Source organism: Oncorhynchus masou, chromosome 7, assembly GCF_036934945.1.
Source record: "Oncorhynchus masou masou isolate Uvic2021 chromosome 7, UVic_Omas_1.1, whole genome shotgun sequence".
NCBI classification, from domain to species: domain Eukaryota; kingdom Metazoa; phylum Chordata; class Actinopteri; order Salmoniformes; family Salmonidae; genus Oncorhynchus; species Oncorhynchus masou.
The window spans coordinates 19,899,874-19,918,821 of NC_088218.1; the positions used below are offsets into that span (position 1 = coordinate 19,899,874).

Here is an 18,948-nt window from a genome sequence, read left to right on the forward strand (position 1 = left end):
AGGTCTTAAAATGTCTTGAGTAAGGCTGAGCCTGTATTTGCATGTCAAAGTGCTTAAAGTGCATATTGGTCCAACCCAGATATTTGGAGGCAGAGTTAAGGGACAATTTTGTTGGTAAACCCCAATTTAATCTGAGTGACTCCTGTTTCCACCTTGAGCCATTTCAGTGCTTCAAAGTGAGAGGGTTCAAAGTGTGTACGAGCTGAAACCTTCAGATCTAATCTTATTCTGTGGTCTGATGCTTTTGCCGGACACCCTGGGGGGGGGGGGACTGCTATACCAAGAGGCACACGCATAACCACGATGAAATTGCACTGCACTGTTGTTCTATGCAGAAATCGAGATTTCCTGATTCAAATGCGTGCGCACACTCATTCATTTAAATTCTAGATGGCAGACAGTGAAGATGTAACGAATACATTTTTGACATGGATACATTCTAGAATGTCAACAAAAAGTGTATGAAAAAGCCCTTTGAAGGGCAGGATCAAAGTTAGGATATGCAATTAAAGATGATTACCAAAAAAAAGGTTTGTTATTTGTATAGGCAATTAAACTGTATAAGTGTAGCCTAAACCAGTCAAGTTTTGATTCACACCTGACATCTTCATAACAGGTTGAGCAGTGAATGGTTGACTGATGTTTCCAATGGGCCTCTGCAGTGGCCTTGCTTCAGGAAGTCAGTCAGAAGGCTGGTCTTGGGGAAGGGCTGCTCTAGTAGCAATGAGCCTTAGGAGAATACATAGCAAATCTTTATAGATCCCCTTTAGCTTTTTTTGGAGGCTGGTTTGACAGCATACCATTACATTTTTGGATACTCTACCCCTTTTAGATTCGGCTAAAAAGCAAGTGAATTGCTCAGTGTTTCTGTTGCTCATTAATTAAAATAAAATAATTCTTGGGGGTGTGGTTCGATGTGGCCGTTCATGATGTTTGTCCCCCATGGGTCACCATAGGAACAAACTCAATCTTTTTCAAAATTTCCCAATTTGTAAGTCGCTCTGGATAAGAGCGTCTGCTAAATGACTTAAATGTAAATGTAAAATAGTGAGAATATATATATTTTTTTAAATCTGTAATTAATTTGGACGTTTTTGCAGATTTTAGTCGGTCAGTTGTGTGTTTGGTGCAGTATTTCTCAAGTAAAGCCTGACGTGTTGTCACTGATGGTATGTCAGTATTGGTCTGTTTAGTTTCTACCGTTGTGACTAGATTGAGTAGGTCTACTACAGCTCCATCTAATGGACAGTGTCTGGGGAAAACAGTTGTTTAGACTTAACTACAATGCTACAGTTGTCAACCTCTCTTTTCCTAACCTTAACCTCATTCTCCTAGCCTGTTATGTTAATTCCAACCTGCCACGTTACCTGCTATGTAAACAGTCCCTGGTTTGGGATTGGGCCACGACTACTTTCTGTTAATCTCTCATAGAAAGACTACTGGAAAAACAACTCGTAAATTTACAGGTTTGGCCGATTTTCCCACTTGGAAATTATAATAAATAACCAATAGGAAGCTCTATGCAAATAATGTACGTTATATTTAAATATGTAAACACAGCTGAACAAATTGCGCAAGATTTTTGTTCTGGGCTAACCGAGATTAATTTTTATTAAATACCTCAATGACGGTTAAAGTAACTGTACAGTGAAAATGTCACTTTTAAAGGTTTTTGTTAGCTCATACTCAAATAACGTTGTTGACTCGTCCTATACTCGTATTTGAAGCCAAAGCATACATTTGAGAGAAAAAAAAACATTTAAAAAAATGCTTACAATTTCCGCATATAATGTAAAGTCAGGTTGGCTCATTGGTGGAGTTGGCCAATCAGCGGTTGATTTGTCATTAATATTTTAATGACCTGTATACACCCCCACTAATATGCCCCCACCATTGTGTTATTGGGGTATGCCCACACCATTCAAACACCGAAAAGCTTATTTTCAACATATTTAATTATCATCTTTTGAAATGAAAAGTATTTCACTCATATTGTCAATTATAGGTCATATTTCATAGAAATATGGAAACACTGGACAGTTACTTTAACACTAAAATATTTTATTTTTAAAGAAGACTTCAAGAGTCGCCGAATAAATGAGTTATTTGACCAATTTAAAATACATATGTTGAATCAGCTATGTGAGTACAACAATACACACATTAAACATTATCAAGGATTAAAAAACAAGTTCAGATTACTTATATCCATTGTGGTCCTCATGAATATCTTTCATCTGGAGTTTGCTCCATTGTTCGCGCATCTGCAAGCAAAGCAGCAACCGCAGTAATAAACCTTCATTCCATGTACAAGAGAAAAGGAATTGCAATTTATCCATCTGCTTTTAATCCAATTTATATTTTTAGATAATGAATTAGTGTACATCCTATCAAAGACTACAACAAATTCCCTCTTGACCTTCTTGCGTTGGGTATTGATTTATGAATATGTCCTTTGTGTTTTGAAGCATTGGGCTACTTACTTTAAGTACAGTTGTTATAGCTCAGAACCTTTTTTTAGCACAAGTAAAGACATTGTGGATCCTATAAAGCCTACTAAAACCAGCACAATAAAACATAATGCCAATGAAACTCAATGCAGGCTAAGACATGAACACGTTCCAAAAATGTATTCAACAAATCAAAAATCAATCAAATCAGTCAAATTAGAAAACAGGATTCAATGAAAACATCTAGAGTGGGACTACAGCTAATGTTAAATATGTACATTATTATAGCTTAAATAGACCATTTTGTCGTTAACATTTTAATACTTCAGTCATATCCACAGCCCACTGTAGGCTAATCCAAAAATGCAGTCTAATGAAAAAAACGAATGAACGATGTCCAGGTGGGTATTTAGACTGTTCTCGTTGATGCCAATAACCTAGGATGGGATATCTCTTCAATTCAGTTTATGTCTCTATCCAACTAGACTCCGAGATATCTTGTGGTTTTGCGTCTTCAGAGACACCCGTTGGCAAACTCTCCTTTGAAAGTGAGAGGACCTCGTCAAAGTCCGCAGTACCAATAGCGTGTCCATTAGTCCAGCAAGACAGGGCCGGGCTAGACGCACCGCAATACTGGGGTGAGGTACGCGCAAAATCCGTTGGTTCTGCGTAATAAGCAAGGGCTCTACCCGAACTGTCCGTTGCGGACAGCTGTAGGGCCTTTCCAGCTGCTGCATATGACAGCAAAGTGGCCGTGTTTCCAGTCGCGTCATTTGTGCGGGAGGCATAGTCCAGTCTGTTGTTTGTCGGTGTCACAAACCATCTCGGGGATGCCGCCATCGTGTCCTCCTCGCTGGTTTGCGGTGACAGCATGCTGTTCGTTAAGGGAACGTTATAGTCTAGTCCAGACGTAGCTCCTGCGCTAGGGCGGAAACAGGATTTGGCATAAGTGCTGACGAATTGGTGCTGAAGGAAAGAATTAGCAAGAGCATATCTGGCACCGGGCACAAACTGAGCGTAGGTCGAGTCACTCGGTGATGGCGTCAACCGGTCACTATCGTAGCCTGTGTAGATTCTAGACATATCCAAAACAATCAATTAGGAAATGAGAAAGACCTCAAATAAAACGTTTCCACAAGTATGAAGTAACAATGGCATGCAATTATAAAACACATTTAAAAAGAACTCCAGAGGTCTTACACCATTAAGCCTAATTAATCTCCAATAGTTTTTGTTACATCGAATGTAAGAAACTAACTATTTGAAGAGAATATTGGCAAAAAAAATCGAACTTGTCTGTCCACGGGAATTCTGACAAGTAAACTCATAAATTTCCAATGGAACAAAAACAGTCGTGTATCCAAAACCGTAATGCTTTTCAAGATCGTTTACATCAGAATGTAGTCCTTAACTTAAAGCTGGTGTTGAAGAAATAATAATAAAAAAACTATGGTCGTTTTAGGAGTGACAGTATCGTCACCAATAAAATGGGGAAAAGTCGTGCGTAAAGCAGTCTAATCTCGAAACAAACCACATTAAATGTGTTCATATTTGAGTTACAATTTGAGATTCGAATAATTCCAATAGAATAATATTTAAATATGTAAGGCTATTAAAAAATAACATGGGCTAGGCTAATCTATTTTGACTTACTTGTCATAATTGTCCCGAAAACCTTTTGCGAAAGGATTGTGGTCTATTTTCAGCTGTGTTATCTGAAAGAGGAAAATAACATTAAAAATACATAAAAAATTAAGAAAATAAATCAATATTTGAATGAACGAATTTCCTTACGTCTGTGTTCTGGTATGCTGTGACTGCAACGAATTGCGTCTCGGGGAACGTAAATGATTGTCTGGGTTGACTTGCGTTCTCGGCCCCATCCTCGTGCACCTCGACCACATTAAGACGGGGTTGGTACCTATGGAGGGACTGAACGACAACCATCTGAACAGAGGACATGAAAAACAGGTGTTAATTGGGGCATCTGTGATCATCTCTAGAGACAAAGAACAACTTGAAGAGTTTTTTTCTCCACTAAATACACAAAATATGTATGAGAATAAATTCTGTATTATTTCATACAATATGGTTGAGAAATGCATAAAGCATAATTTTGTAAAGAAAACCTCTCAATGCAACGTCTCCAGACTTGAATATAACATATTTTCAAGACCTCATTCATTCATTCATTCATATATATATATATATATGTGTATTTGGGACTGTACGAAATTAGGACCATATTAAAAACTTACCTGCCCTGCACTTTCCAATGCCCCTTTATTATTTGCCAACTTCAGTTTTCCAAAAGAAATTTCTTGACGCATCCAGTGCGCGCCGGTGTTCGGAGAGTCTGGATGCATGTAGGCCTTGTTCCCTATATATTAATTATTGAAGACATTACTCACTTGTGTTGCCAGAAAACCTCACTTGGAGAGAATAGAAGGGGGAAAAGAAACGTAAAATCACTTGCCTGTCCCATTTGAGTCAGCTTTGCCGCAGGGTACCCACTGTCCTCCTTGGAACCGCCAGTGATTAGGGTCAGCGAGACTGACGTCCACAAAAATATTGTAATTTGCCGTCGGATCAAGACCAGATATATTAAAGCTCAGGAATGGAAACATTCGTCTGGAAGTAGAAAAAAGATTAATAGGAATTGTATTTCCTTTACAAATTCCTAAATCCCGCTAAAATTTTACTTAGAGAACGAAATTATTTATAATTTGAACTATTGCTGTGGCCATAATGTGTTAGTAAACCCCACGCGGTTTTAATAAACACGTCAATCTACTTCGTCCAAATAAGTACGGCAGTTTACCCACTATGTTGACATTAGCCAACATAACCGCAAGGGCGGCGAGAAAAGGAACGGGTCAATACTCACCGTCCCTGTTTAGTGATGATCATCTCTGTTTGGTGCCTGTGAAACGTGAGCCACAGAGCCCTGTTGCAGAGATAAACTTGCGCTTTACCAAATACCATCCCGGTTTGCATTGCTGAGCTCTTGTGGAAAGCACCTCCTTGGTGGCCATGCCCATATGGCTGGGCGTAAAAGTATCCGGGCGCTGGGAAGCCTTGAGGTGACGTGGTGGTCAAGAGGCTATTATATGAGCCTTGCGTGACCACAGGATGGTGTGCCATGTAGTGACCCGAACTGGTGATGGCAAGGGCCGGGTAGGTGGCTCCGTGCAGTGTCCGGTGTGGGAACATGGTACCAGGCGAGGTAGCAGACGCGGGCTGAGCTTGGCTGGGCTGAGACGAGGGATACCGTTCCTCTGTAGATCCATGGAAGGTATGACGAATGTCACAGACGGTCTCTTGAGCAGACTGCCTCCTACTTCCCTTGTCGCCGTCACCAAATGAGTCCTCCGAGTCGATAAAGTCGTCTGCTTCTGACGGATTTGTCATCCCTGTGGTTTCTTTATTAGAACGTGTTAGGTTCCTCTATTCAGTTCAGCCCCTCACTAGAGGAGAGCATAGGGTGGTACTGGGTAGCGAGTTCAGACGTGTCTGAGCTGCGGTCGTCGCTATCCATATTATTGGGCGTTGGGTGTTGAGATGCGAAGATACTGGAGCTGCGCAAGTAGCATTACGCGCAACACAAAAACCAATTTGGTTAAGGTTACGCGTATCACATGTAGGGAATATGAACTCTAAATACGCTTGGAACAAACCTAATGAAACGCCTACAGTTTTTACACTACATTACAGGAATAAGGTGAAGTAGCCTATATAACAGTTATAGACATTTCTCTGATCATGTACGTTTTGCTGGACTGGAACAAAATACTGCTAATGTTATACCTCTAGTACCATGTGGCAGGCAGATTATATATTTAAAACATATTTATAGTTAATGACAACATTCATATATTTCCTTTTTTTTTAAATCAGGAAGTATTACTCAATCTTGAAAGTGGGCATGTCTCACATCAAATGGGGAGGGTATTTTTAACGTGATTGGAAAACAAGGCTTCAAAGAGTATCAGAAGTGCCATCAACCATGGCATAACTAATTGAAAAATGACAGCTAGTGATAGCTGGCAGCTTGGCAAGATTCATAGGGTGTGTCAGAAATGGCACCCTATTCACAATATATGTGTACTAGATTTGACCAGGGAACTACATAAGGATTAGTGTGCCATTTCAGATGCAGCCATTCTGTGTGTATGGACCAAAACATTCTCTCAGACACCCATCTGAGACCAGCCAGTCAAATCGCAACACATCACCCATGCTACTGTTCTGTATTATAAGGATACAAGTCCACGGCCCACCTTTCATACACATTTATTTTTTATAAAACAAAACAAAGTTAGAATATGAACAGTTAAATGCAAGAGGGGGGGGTGGCTTCACTGAAAGACCACAGTATCCAACATGGCGGCTAGGCACTGAACGATGTTGGACGTCATCAGGACGTCGACGTGCTCCTCCAGGTGCCTCTTGGGATCCTGCGAGAAGAACACGGTAAACAGGTCAAGGAGGGTCATTGCAAAGATTTTTACATGGGCATTTATGATGTAGCTCGCAAAACAGAGGTTGTGTTCAGGTTACAGCGAGGACGGATACCTGCTTTCCGACGTTCTTGATGGCCAGCTGCTCAGGGGTCATCTTATCCTCTTCTTCGACCGCCTGGGGTAGAACACAGGAACATTGATTCTCACTCAAACGTTAACATTTAAAGCTGGGTTTTGTTCATTATGGCATGTAAAGGAAAAAAACTATTTGGAACAGAATACAAAAGTGTATTTATTTTATTTGACCTTTTATAAACACAAAACATACATCATACAAACATCAGTTGCATCACACCTGCCCAGAACACCATCACACATCTCCAGCGGCCACATCACTTTCCGCCACATGGCCTGAAACGCCAACATTTTGTTTCTCTCCTGAGCCCGCTCACTATCAATATTTAAATAATAAATCATTCGATTTTTCCCATTGTGTTAATGATGGCGGATTGATTGATTTCCACGTTTTTTCAAGATGAGTGATGAGAAATGAATCGTCCAACCCATCAGGTATCTCACTACACCCCCATGCGCCATGCCCATGTCTTGGAAATTAGTGTTTCTGATTGGACAAGTCCAGGTAGTCCCTCCCTGTTGTAGTCCATTTTCTTAAATTTGAATACTAATGAACACCACCCGGGATAACTCATGTAGTTTGCCCACGCTGACCCCTGGTCTAAAAATACTTCCAGGCCCTCCCACTTTCCCCTTCTGATCCATGCCTGCTCACCTTGTTGTAGTTCTTGGCCAGCTCCAGCATCTCCTTGACGATGTTCTCGTTGAGCTTGCAGTGCTCGCTGTAGTCCTGCAGGGTCAGGCCCTCCATCCAGCTCTTCTTGTGTAGGTTCAACAGCATCTGGGAGGTCAAGGATCAAAAGTCACTCAAAGATCATATGTTAATGTGGCACATGCAACCAAGAGAGGATAGAGGCACCGTGTACGTATTGTTATGGCGCACAGAAGATGACGTCACCTGTCATTCAGGAGAACATACAGTAAGCATATTATGAAATGTCACTGTGGCAAAATCATAATTAACTCATTAAACTAAGACAGTCCTCATCTTTTTCTGATATCATTCTATACTCCCCTTAAACAGATGTCATAATAGATTTTCAGAAATGTTTCACACCTTTTGCTCGAGTTCATTTTTCCTGTAGTTGATGGTGATGGAGTAGTAATGCCTGTTCAGTCCATGGATCAGAGCCTTGGAGGAGGACAACAGACGATTGAAATAAGAACAGAAACTCCACGTTCAGATGCATGTTAAAAACACAGAGCTGGTCAGAGGCTCCATGGTCTTACCTGGATGGAGGGCTTGTTCAGATGGCCCAGGTTGGAGGTGGTTTGCCTGGGCTCGTGTCCCAGAACCATCATGTTGGCATTGATCAGCCGGAACGCATCGATAACAACCTGTCCGAAATAACAAGGAACCCTGTGTTATCTCACAGAGAGCAGAGAAACGAAGTCCGTACCGATTCCATTTGAAATTCAATTCCCGAGCAGAAAAAAAAAAATAAATGAAAACAATTGAAAGAATGCCAAGTACCACACTCTGCTTTGGATCTAAGCCATGAGGGTAACGTTGTGTGTGAGAATACTGTGAAAGGGAGAGTAGATGACTGGCAAGGGAGTGAGATAGTGAACAGCAGATCAGGGACGGTACCAACTGCTGGAAGCAGGCTGTCACTCCAGATGTGTGTAAATGACACCAAAACCACAGCCGTGCCTGAGTGCAGGACATGTCCCTAGTCACATCCTATTACTAGACCCTGCGTTGCATCCTTCCAGGTGAGTAGACATTGCATAGCCATAGCAAGGCAAAGATATGCAACCATGCTTGGTGAGCCTCTGCCGGACCGCGGTTGTGTGAAAGCATGACAGGTGAGTAGCTCACGGTTACAGTCATGTTAAAACATTGATGGATTTATGGTGGACCTGACTTATGCCTTTGTTTACTAGGATGTCACCCTGAGACCTGCATCCATACATTTTACTACAAAGCATTGGAGATTAGTGTGTTGAAACACATTTAGCTATTTTCTTTCACTGATCCTGGCTGCCTTAGCCAAGGATGAGGTACTTGACTTTTAATACCCGTGTCACTCCAAATTAACTCTAGGTTATCGTGTCTTGCATGGAAATTCGTCTCACGAAGGAAAGGTGTCCCGAGCACCGTGAAACGACAGGCATTATTGTCATGTTCTGTGGTTATATTGGCTGCTCATTGAATGGACCATAATGGATTGTGTACAATGAGATTCCGAGTGGAAGACAGAGTGACGAGAGACCTTGAACGTGACAGGGAAGCAGGACACTGCCATGTTCTGAGCACATCAAGCGTAGGCTTCATCTTTCACCAGCAAGACTTGGCTGAGAGACACCTTTTTCTCGAAGGCAGAGGCGGTGAAACCTGCTAAAAACACAAATATGTCAAAATGAAGATTGGCAAACGTGCCCTGGTATTTGTAAATTTGTAAAAATGTAATGTATATATTTTTATATTCTCTCACACTTGGGTGGCAAAATATTAAGACTAAAAAGGTTGTAAGCCATCCCCTCGGTCATCAACACACTACTCTTAATAGCAATCTAATTAAATATCTTTATGAGATCGCCTGTGCTTCGGAACCATTTCTAATGTAAAACATTGGGGAGCTAACTTTCATTTCTAGTGGTGCACTCTCCTCTGAGCGGAGATCACACATTGAGATGGAATTGGCTCTCACATTCACAGACAGCTCTGTGGAGGTGATAATAGACAGCTCCCTGCAGCACAGAGGCAGGAGCAGATGGAGGAAGTGCCATATGGGGCCCGTGAGGGTGGAAGAGAGAGAAAGAAACATAACAAGGAAAGGAGGGTGGTGGTGATGGGGAGTGGGGTGTATGATCAGTTCTAGATGAAGACGTCTCAATCCCAGGAGATCTGAGTAAACAACCTTAGATGACTACACACGCTGTTAACTCAAATCGTTTGAGATTTTAGCTTCCACCCAGTCAGTCAACCACTGATTTTATTATTGGATTGATTGTAGTTTGCACCCACAAGAAAGTCAACCTGTCACACAATTGGCATACAAATTAAATTAGAACATTGCTAAATACAAAAGATAATCAAATCACCAGTCCATTCACAGCATTGGCAGGTGCCATCACAATCATGGTGGTTCAGAGACGCAAACTGATGAAGGCCCAAAAAGGTGAGAAATATTTTTCGCGGAAAAAAAAAAATAATAATAATCTGTAAACGCCTGTTCCTATTTTCTATACGTGTGCTGCACAAAAACCTGATAGTCACACCTCTACTCAATACAACACATTGAATTTAGTTTCACACTTTTTACTGTATAATAAAAAAGGCTACTGCAGAAAATAGCTGATTTACTCATATCCAAAGGCCTACCTATGATCGGGCAGGAGGAACGTAGTTAGGAATACAACTGCATAATGATCTGCATTTTCATTGTGGCAGTAAGGTGGAAAACACACAAGGCCCATATGAAACCATATTTAGCCTCATCTTCAGACAACTTTAAATGCATAGCCTACACACTCCTTACCTGCCACACACCCACCCTCCCAAATGTTAGGCACCAAACAGAATTTAAAGTGAAACTGTTTCATATCTGCAAAGTAACTCAAGCACTGTCAGACAGACAACCATAATATGAAAAATATAAACTTCATAAGAGGTTTTAAAAATAGGCTATACTTGACTCAGAATTCCATGATGTATAGTAACGCATTATTGGCAGAATAGATGGATGCAGTTCAATGGACGATTCATATAATTCACCAATACATTTCTTGGTGGTCCAGAAAATATTGCTAACAGGTTGTAAAGCAAAGCTGGCCTGGTACATCGTTTGTTGCCTCCATCCATTCAGGATGCACTGTTTCAGTTTCAATGAGTGAATATTTTCAACAAAAACAGATGACTAACTAAAGCTGGGAATGTCAATACAATCAAACTATACAGTCACGCCATTCATCCTCAAACATCACATTTCAGCATAATAATACACTTCCCCATGCCGCAAGGATCTGTACACAATTCCTGAAAGCTGAAAATGTCCCAGTTCTTTCATGGTCTGCATACTCACCAGACATGTTATTCATTGAGCATGTTTGGGATGCTCTGAATCGACGTGTACGACAGCGTGTTCCAGTTCCTGCCAACATCGTCGCACAACCGTTGAAGAGGAGTGGGACAACATTCCACAATCAACAGCCTGCTCAACTCCACGCAAAGGAGATGTCACGCTGCATGATGGTCACACCAGATTCTGACTCTCTTCTGATCAACACCCCTACCTTTATTTAAAAACGGTATCTGTGACCAGATGCATATCTGTATTCCCAGTCATGTGAAATCCCTAGATCAGGGCCTAATGGGGCAAGCACTCTGTTCACATCAGCAAACCGCCCACCCACACAACGCCATACACGTGGTCTGCGGTTGTGAGGCCGGTTGGACATACTACCAAATTCGTTGGAGGTGACTTATGGTAGAGAAATGACCATTCAATTCTCTGGCAACAGCTCTGGGGACATTATTGCAGTCAACAAGAAATGTGAACCGCTTTGCTAGCTAGCTCTTTTGAATTTGAACGACATCCACAGTAAGCATATCGCTTAGTTCCGTTTGTATATATTTTGCATCAATCACATGGGCGGGCAGGCAGGCAGGCAAGTTTCCATTCAGTTGTCAAAACGTGAGTTGGGACAAGCATGCATTGACAGGCAAGCTGCAGAAGGACGAGCAGGCTACTATTCCCCATCATTTATCAGTGCAATTGAGACGGCCAACTAGCTGAAAGTTTGAGAGGTTTTATCTAATGTTCCCTCGTTAGATTTCAGCTCATCACGTTCTGGCTAGCTAGTTGTTGATCTTATTGTTGTTGATGTGCATAGGCAACGGAGGGAGAGATATAGCCTAACTTTAAGGTTGCTTGAACAATAGGACTGAAGTTGCCAAATGTAAGAGGACTCCCGTGGCATTTACATATTTGCAGAAATAATCCATCCAGATGTATTTTATGGCTTTTGGCGTATGCGTTCTGATGATAAAACGTCACGCTGCCGCTACTTCCTGTAAACACACAGTCCAGTTCAAAATGAATGACGGCAGGCCCCGCGTGGCAAATGGCTTATTTGCATATAGGCCTACTATAACTGATTGGCTATGGCGCACTGATCTGCGAAGACTTCAGGTTTTATTTACTGCAGCGTCTTAATTATCCAAACGCACGGCCGCTTTCCCACTTTTCAGAAATGCCTTAATATAAGCCATTCCCAAACATTCTATGAATTTATGAAAACGACCGTATCTAAGCGCTCGCTTGTCAGAAAATGTAAAACAATGGTGTCATTCTTCCTGAGGGGTGTATATGATCAGATTTTAATAAGATTTCATGTTGCTAAAACGCTGTCAGTTCCAATTTAAGGAACACTAGAAAAAGAGTGCCATCCAAAATGTGCTTAGCCAAGGTACCATGCTAGCTAGCCAGGTAACATCACTAAACAAGGTTGTTCGTTATCAAAACAAAAAACGTGGGCCCTTGAGTAGTTTAAAACCGCACGCGTCATGATTAAAGATATTGTACACGAGAGGGCGTGCTGAACTACTTTAGCACCGCTGCGCCTTGGTTATTATGTACGAGGCAGAGTACCGTAGATCACCAGTCATGTTAAAAAAGTTGTTTTGCACAAACGAGTTGATTTTCTACAACCAGTAACCAATTAAATACGTACAAATATTTCTATAAATGAATTCATAGGCTACCATTTCATCCCTGACGAAAATATCGGCCTAGTCCCGACACATCTACGGTTGCGAGCCAAATGGTATAAAGTCTAGATGCCTTTTACAGTGAAGATCAAGGTAATGAATTGTCTTATTGACATTACTTCTCCTTGCATCCAGCCTAACATTTAGTTCTCTACAACGAAGGCTTTGTAAAAACGTTTGTCTCTTGACAATAATTCTATTTTTGATCTTGTCTCATCGCTGCAACTCCCCAACGGGCTCGGGAGGCGAAGGGCGAGTCATGCTTCCTCCGAAACATGACCCGCCAATGCTTGTTTTGACCAACCCCTCGTAGACAAAAATACCTCAAATGTGCGCTAATTCATGGTAGAAAGTAGCTCCGGTAATGTGGAGCATAACCTTTGAGTGGTTTGGCGTAAAATCTCACTGTGTTCAGTGATGTAAAGGCACAATTAGGACTTTCACTGTGCTCTTTTTTCCTCTATTGCAGTGGCACTCAGAGGCTGCATGACAGCGAAGCCTAGTCAGACCGGCCTGCTTGCTCTTACAGGTGAATTGAAAAGATACTATCCACTTCGCTAAAAATAATTAATAATAATTATTAAGCAGATGGAACAGAAACCCCATCACTGTCTGCACACACCAGCTCTCCATCACGGCTAAATTACATTTTAAAAAACTGACGGAGATGCGCAGAAAGTATGGCGTGAGAAAAGCAGCTGAGTAGGCTAACGCAAGCTGGCTGCTCACAACAGTCACATGTGATATTGCATGAAACACTCATTCTGAGATGACATCACGCTCGGGAACTGATATTCTATTTGTAGGACGCATTCTGTTCTCAGTTATTCATTTCGATAAGCGAAGCATACACCATTATTCATTGAAAAGAGTATTGGGACATCACGCCTCCAATATACACTGTTGTGCAGCTACCTGCCTGCGCTACCATGCTGGGTTTAGTAATACAGCATCCAAGTCACTCCCTCCAATGCATATACGTGTTCCAGTAGGTTATTACACACACAGTAAAGTAAGCCGAGGCAAGCGTGGGTAACGTTATCTTGCCAACTTAGATGCTAATGTAGCTAGCTAACATTAACAACTGTGTAATAATTTGCGCCATAGGAACATATATCCTCCTTACCAACCATAATCACAGCACTATTTTGCAGCCATGTTGCATTCCAAATTTCCCAATCAGAACCCCCCCAGACAGTTATTTTTATGGATCTACAAAGTTCACGTGGATGACCTATTTTGAGAACAAAAATTTGGGCCATGAGTAGTTTACAACAGTCCACATCCTGGTTAATGAAATTGTACACGAGAAGGAGTGCTGAAATACTTTTTTTAGCACCGCTGTGATGAGTTGGCATCCCTATGGTTGTTGGGCGTACCTTTCCTTTCACGCTCTGGATGGGGTCCACCACCACGGCCACGGCTCTCTCCGACAGGGCCTCGAAACTCTGCTGGGTGTTGATGTCAACACCGGACAGCCAGCAGCCGAACCCGGGGTGACTGTGGTACCAGCCAACCACCATCTCTGGTCTAGTTAGAGGAACCACAGCAATGACAACCACCTCAATTATTTTAGTTACACACTATTACTGCACAGATACCTTTCTTCATGTCTATTTTACACATTTCGTTTTATTGTTAGAAATGACATTTTTCTGTTTTTAGTGTATCCTGGAGTGAAGAGCATTTACAGTGTGACTTTGTCCGGTAGAAGCTATGCCAAATCAACAGTCGTGTTCTAACTAATATGTATTATATTAGTAAGTCGTCCATATGCATTTTACCTGCCAGTCTGCTTAAGCATATCCAACATTTTAGCTTGGAAGACGGGGTCCACGGCCTCCACACTGACACCCTGTCGGAGAGAGAAGTGCTATTACGCAAACACGGATGGAGAAAACATCACACGCATAACTGTAGTTACTCAACATTGTCCTGCGAGGTCTGTTAGGGGAAATGACTGGGGAAACGTACAGTTCCTGACTGCGGCATGGCGAACACATCAATCACTCGCACAGTGTAGTCGTCCACAAACTCGCCCAGCATCAAACCCATGACCTCCATGGGCACACCGGCACGCCCGTGCTTCAGCATCTGAAGGAGATGGAAATACATGGTGAGACGTAGACGCCATGGACACACATCATGTAACTAGTCGGTATAAAATGGCAACTGTTTATTTCCTTCTTACCTTGAGCAGTGCCAGTGAGGAGATGTACACCTGCTCTGCAGTGTCTACGGCAGGGGCGTCTGTAGGTGGGCCCTGGGGGGGAAAATAACAGATTTTAGGCTATAGTTTTTCACACAGAGCTGATTAGTTTGACAAAAATACAGCTTCAATGGAGTTTATAATATATTAGTATTATATTATTGACAAACTGATGATCATTGTTTAAAGGGAGACTCAGCGAAAGACTTCGCTCTCAGTGTCTGCGCATGTCCACGGGGAAGGTGAGCCTCGTGCTTCAACCCTCTTAATTGTTGCGGAAATTGAGCCACTATGCTGTTTACTTTCTGCTTCTACCTTCTACATTTTGTTGACAAACACCACCTGCAATTTGACATTAGCCTAGCCACTAGCCAGTGAAAAACTCAGCAGCATCACACCAGTTTGAGTGTCAAGAACTGCATTTGGCGCCTACTACTATACCCCATTCAAAAGCACTTAAATCTTTTGTCTTGCCCATTCACCCTCAATGGCACACATTCAGAATCCATGTCTCAATTGTTTCAAGGCTTTAAAAAATCCTTTAACCTGTCTCATCTGTATGTTCAATATCCTGAAAGTAATATTGTAATTTAAATGGTGCTCTGAAGCCCTGCATGTCAGAGAGGGAGAAGTTAAAAGAAGACACCCCCCCTCTTTTTAACACCTCTGTAGGGTGCCAAGGCAGCCACTTACTGGAGGTGTTAATTGGCAAATCCAACGCCAGTCGGGAGCAAGCTCCTCATTGGCCTCGCCTCGCAAGGCTTGGCCGCTATAAACACAACAAAGTGGGCTCTTTTCTTTTCTCTCACCAAAGAGCGCCCCCGGCCCTTGTGATTGGGCAGGGCTACACTAAAAACATGTTCCAACAAAGCATGCTCGATAATAGTGCAAGGGAGACAATGCAGTGGTTAGGTGGCCTACACCATAATTCTTTACTTTCGATTAGGCTACTTAGAATTTGTTAATACATATTGAACAGAATGCCTTGACAATCTATTCTCATTATCCATTTCACATGACAAAGACTGTAGAGCAAATAGGCTATAGCTAAGAAAACTATTCAACTTGGCAGAGAGGTTATTGAGGGAGGCAACCTCTCTGCATCTCAATGCAAGAGGCATCACTACAGCCCCTGGTTCGAATCCAGGCTGTATCACAGCTGGCCATGATTGGGAGTCCCACAGGGTGGCGCACAATTGACCGAGGGTCATTCAGAGTTGGCAGTCATTTGTTCTTAACTGACTTGCCTAGTTCAATAACGGTTAAATAAATAAAACTAAATACATTTGTATAACAATAACTCTTAACCTGATTGTGTGGACTATAGACCACACAACATACTAACATTTACAATATTTAAGACAGCCGAGCTGTGCCAGGTCCTTTTCAGTCTGTGAATAAGAGCAACAAGGTCTACCCTGGCTATAGCCTCTCAATTTGTAGTCGCTTCAGCCTATTCCACCCAACTCAAGTCAGAATCACTCCCTGTTTGGTGATCAGGGATAAGATAGGTGTTGTAGATATATAGGTAGGATAGTTATAGCCCAATATTGGGCTCTGATTCATTATTGAGTTAATGAGACAAGGTCTAAAGGCATTCCATAGCAACAGCGTGTGAGATAAGTCATGGCTGAAAACACACCTGACCCAGTCCGGGCATTCCTCCTCCAAGCCTCAGCAGCCTATCCATTTCTGTTGAGGGAAAACACAGCAATGAATGTCAACCCGATGTATCATCTTCAACCCTATTACTTTTGAAACAATATGCATTGTTGTTAATTCGTAAACTACAAAACAGTTGTTAATCCCTTTAACCAAAAGGCAGTCAAAAGAGCAGGATGGAATGACATGGCATAGTTTGCCAGTTAACGTTAACTGTCAGAAGACATGGTTTTGTGACCATCTGTTTCACATGTAGCTAGCTGATTTTAATGATTAATCTGGAATGTCTGCTTTCATACAGTATCATCTAGTTATTCTGCCTGACTCTTATATAACTAGATATATTAAATTGTCTCATCACAAATTATTGATGACAGTAAAGTGACTACGCTTAACTAACGACGTTGACAGTTAGCTACATATTATAGATAGTGGGCTAACGTTAATCATCGAGCTGTCTAAGTTAATGTTATCCGCCAGAACAAAGAAATAGTGTTAAACGCGGGATAACATCAAATTCTTTATAAAAAGAGTGGTCTCTGTACACTAACCAACATGTTTGACTAAGTTTGCTAACGTTAACCAGATAAACTGCCTTAGCTCGCTTGCTAGCGGTAACGTTAGCGACAGTTAACTAGCTAATGTTAGCTCTTTCATTACACGCGCCAGTCGGAAAACAAAACTGACTACTGACATAGCAACTTCTTCGGCACGGATTAATTGTTGCTAGGGTAGTGATATAAACATTCGTGGGAGTGGGATCTTACCTGTTCAAGATGTGAAAATGTTGGAAAGAATAGTTGTGTGTGCTAACTATTCAAGTCTCGCTTGCTACAATGAATCAGCCAGAATTCCTCAATCAAAACAAATTCGTCGGAACATTGGGTACTTCCGGCGCCTTGATGACCACTTCCACTCTCCGCTACATTCTGCTGTAGGTCGCTTTCTAGAAGCAAGGGGGAGCTGACTGCAGCTGAATCACTGTCCCTTAAACTGCACCAGCCAGTAAAGCAGTATATGCATTTAGTACAGACCCAAATTGATGCTCAAAGCTCCAAATATTAGTGTGATACAAACTAGGCTAACAAACCTGTTCCAACCTTTGGGAGAATGCATTATTACAATTGTCCCTAGCTATCAATGTGGGCATCCTAGTACAGCCTGCTATAATTGTCACATCATACAATTATATTCCACTGAGATTTGTAGCTTGTTTGTCGTGCAATGACTGTTTGTCGTGCTTCCCTTCTCACATAATATATAACTGTTGGTCCCCCCATTTCCATCCCTGGGGATTTGACACCTTGTAATTAGCTTCTTACTACACCCCCACAATGGCTCCCATTCTCTTCTCTTTATGGATTTCTAGTATAACCAACATTTGGGTAGCAGGCAGACAGCCTACACAGAATGAGGACACGTCCCAAAATAGTCAAGGATGATCCACATTTGTGGAACATGTTCTTTGGTGTCAAGTCAAGACCGACCAATAGCTGATATTACAGATTTTACCAAAGTGTACAAAATATGTAATAAATTGGTTTAGGCTACAGAACCATTGTCACCAATGACAAAGAAGATGGGGGCAATACGATCACCACTTAACAATCACACATACTTTATCTAATGTGCCAATTGCTGTACATCTCTACATCTATCCTTGGAAAGCACGTACCTCAGCATCAAAGAGGGAGTCAAATAGTGAATCACACTCAATTAGTGTAATAACAGTCAAGATAATTACACAAGAAAACTACCAGGGAGAGGAAAAAACACCTAGTGATCACATCTGTCGCACGGAATGCGTGTCAGCCATTAAATTGTCTATCTGTCTGAGGTGTATCACCTAGCCGCCATGTCCCCAGCTAATCAGTGGAGGTGTTGGGAGGAGAACGTTTGTTTCTCTCTCCATCTACACCTCCCTCCAGAACGCCTGTCACATCAGTGGAGGGGAAAGGTCACCCCAGCGCCATCTGCTCAAAGCGGGGCTCCTCTGCCAAAAGAAGCCAACCACACACTATGCAGTAGAGTAGACCAATTAAAAATAACGTTGCCTATTTCGTTCAGAAAAATGTATGAATGTGTCTCTCCCAATTCCTTGTAAGTGAGTTGGATGTGGAGTGCATAGTGACAGACAGGTGTTTAAAAAAAACAACAACCGTTGATTACTTCCATAAATATCTCAGAATGTGCTTCAGAGCACAATTATTTTGCATTGGTGTCAAAGGGAGAGAGGTGAGTGAGTGTATTATATTTTAATCACATCAATAAATGTGTTTATATCAGAGTGTATGTTGGTATTTGGCTGCTTCT

General features: G+C 41.8%; 1 protein-coding gene and 1 pseudogene across 1 annotated transcript; both read right to left on the reverse strand.

Moving 5' to 3' along the window:
• Positions 1-607: 607 nt before the first annotated feature.
• Positions 608-6,627, reverse strand: LOC135543081 (T-box brain protein 1-like; annotated as a pseudogene).
• A 100-nt stretch (positions 6,628-6,727) lies between these two features.
• LOC135543477 (26S proteasome non-ATPase regulatory subunit 14) lies at positions 6,728-17,540 on the reverse strand. The gene is made up of 11 exons (XM_064970759.1): positions 17,403-17,540; positions 16,616-16,665; positions 14,956-15,027; positions 14,739-14,858; positions 14,549-14,619; positions 14,144-14,294; positions 8,279-8,386; positions 8,106-8,180; positions 7,704-7,829; positions 7,026-7,088; positions 6,728-6,907 (listed from the first exon to the last, which is right to left on the reverse strand). The coding sequence occupies exons 2-11, from the start codon at positions 16,661-16,663 to the stop codon at positions 6,809-6,811; spliced, it is 933 nt and encodes a 310-aa protein (XP_064826831.1). The 5' UTR covers positions 16,664-16,665; positions 17,403-17,540; the 3' UTR covers positions 6,728-6,808.
• Between the last annotated feature and the right edge of the window lie 1,408 nt (positions 17,541-18,948).

Bases quoted from the DNA above. Each gene is read 5' to 3' on its own strand.
- LOC135543477 (XM_064970759.1), bottom strand. From the start codon at position 16,663: ATGGATAGGCTGCTGAGGCTTGGAGGAGGAATGCCCGGACTGGGTCAG. The intron at 14,295-14,548 runs GTAAAATGCATA...TCCTCTAACTAG, and splicing joins ATGCTTAAGCAGACTGGCAG to ACCAGAGATGGTGGTTGGCT. The intron at 6,908-7,025 runs GTATCCGTCCTC...TTCTTCTCGCAG, and splicing joins TCAAGAACGTCGGAAAGCAG to GATCCCAAGAGGCACCTGGA.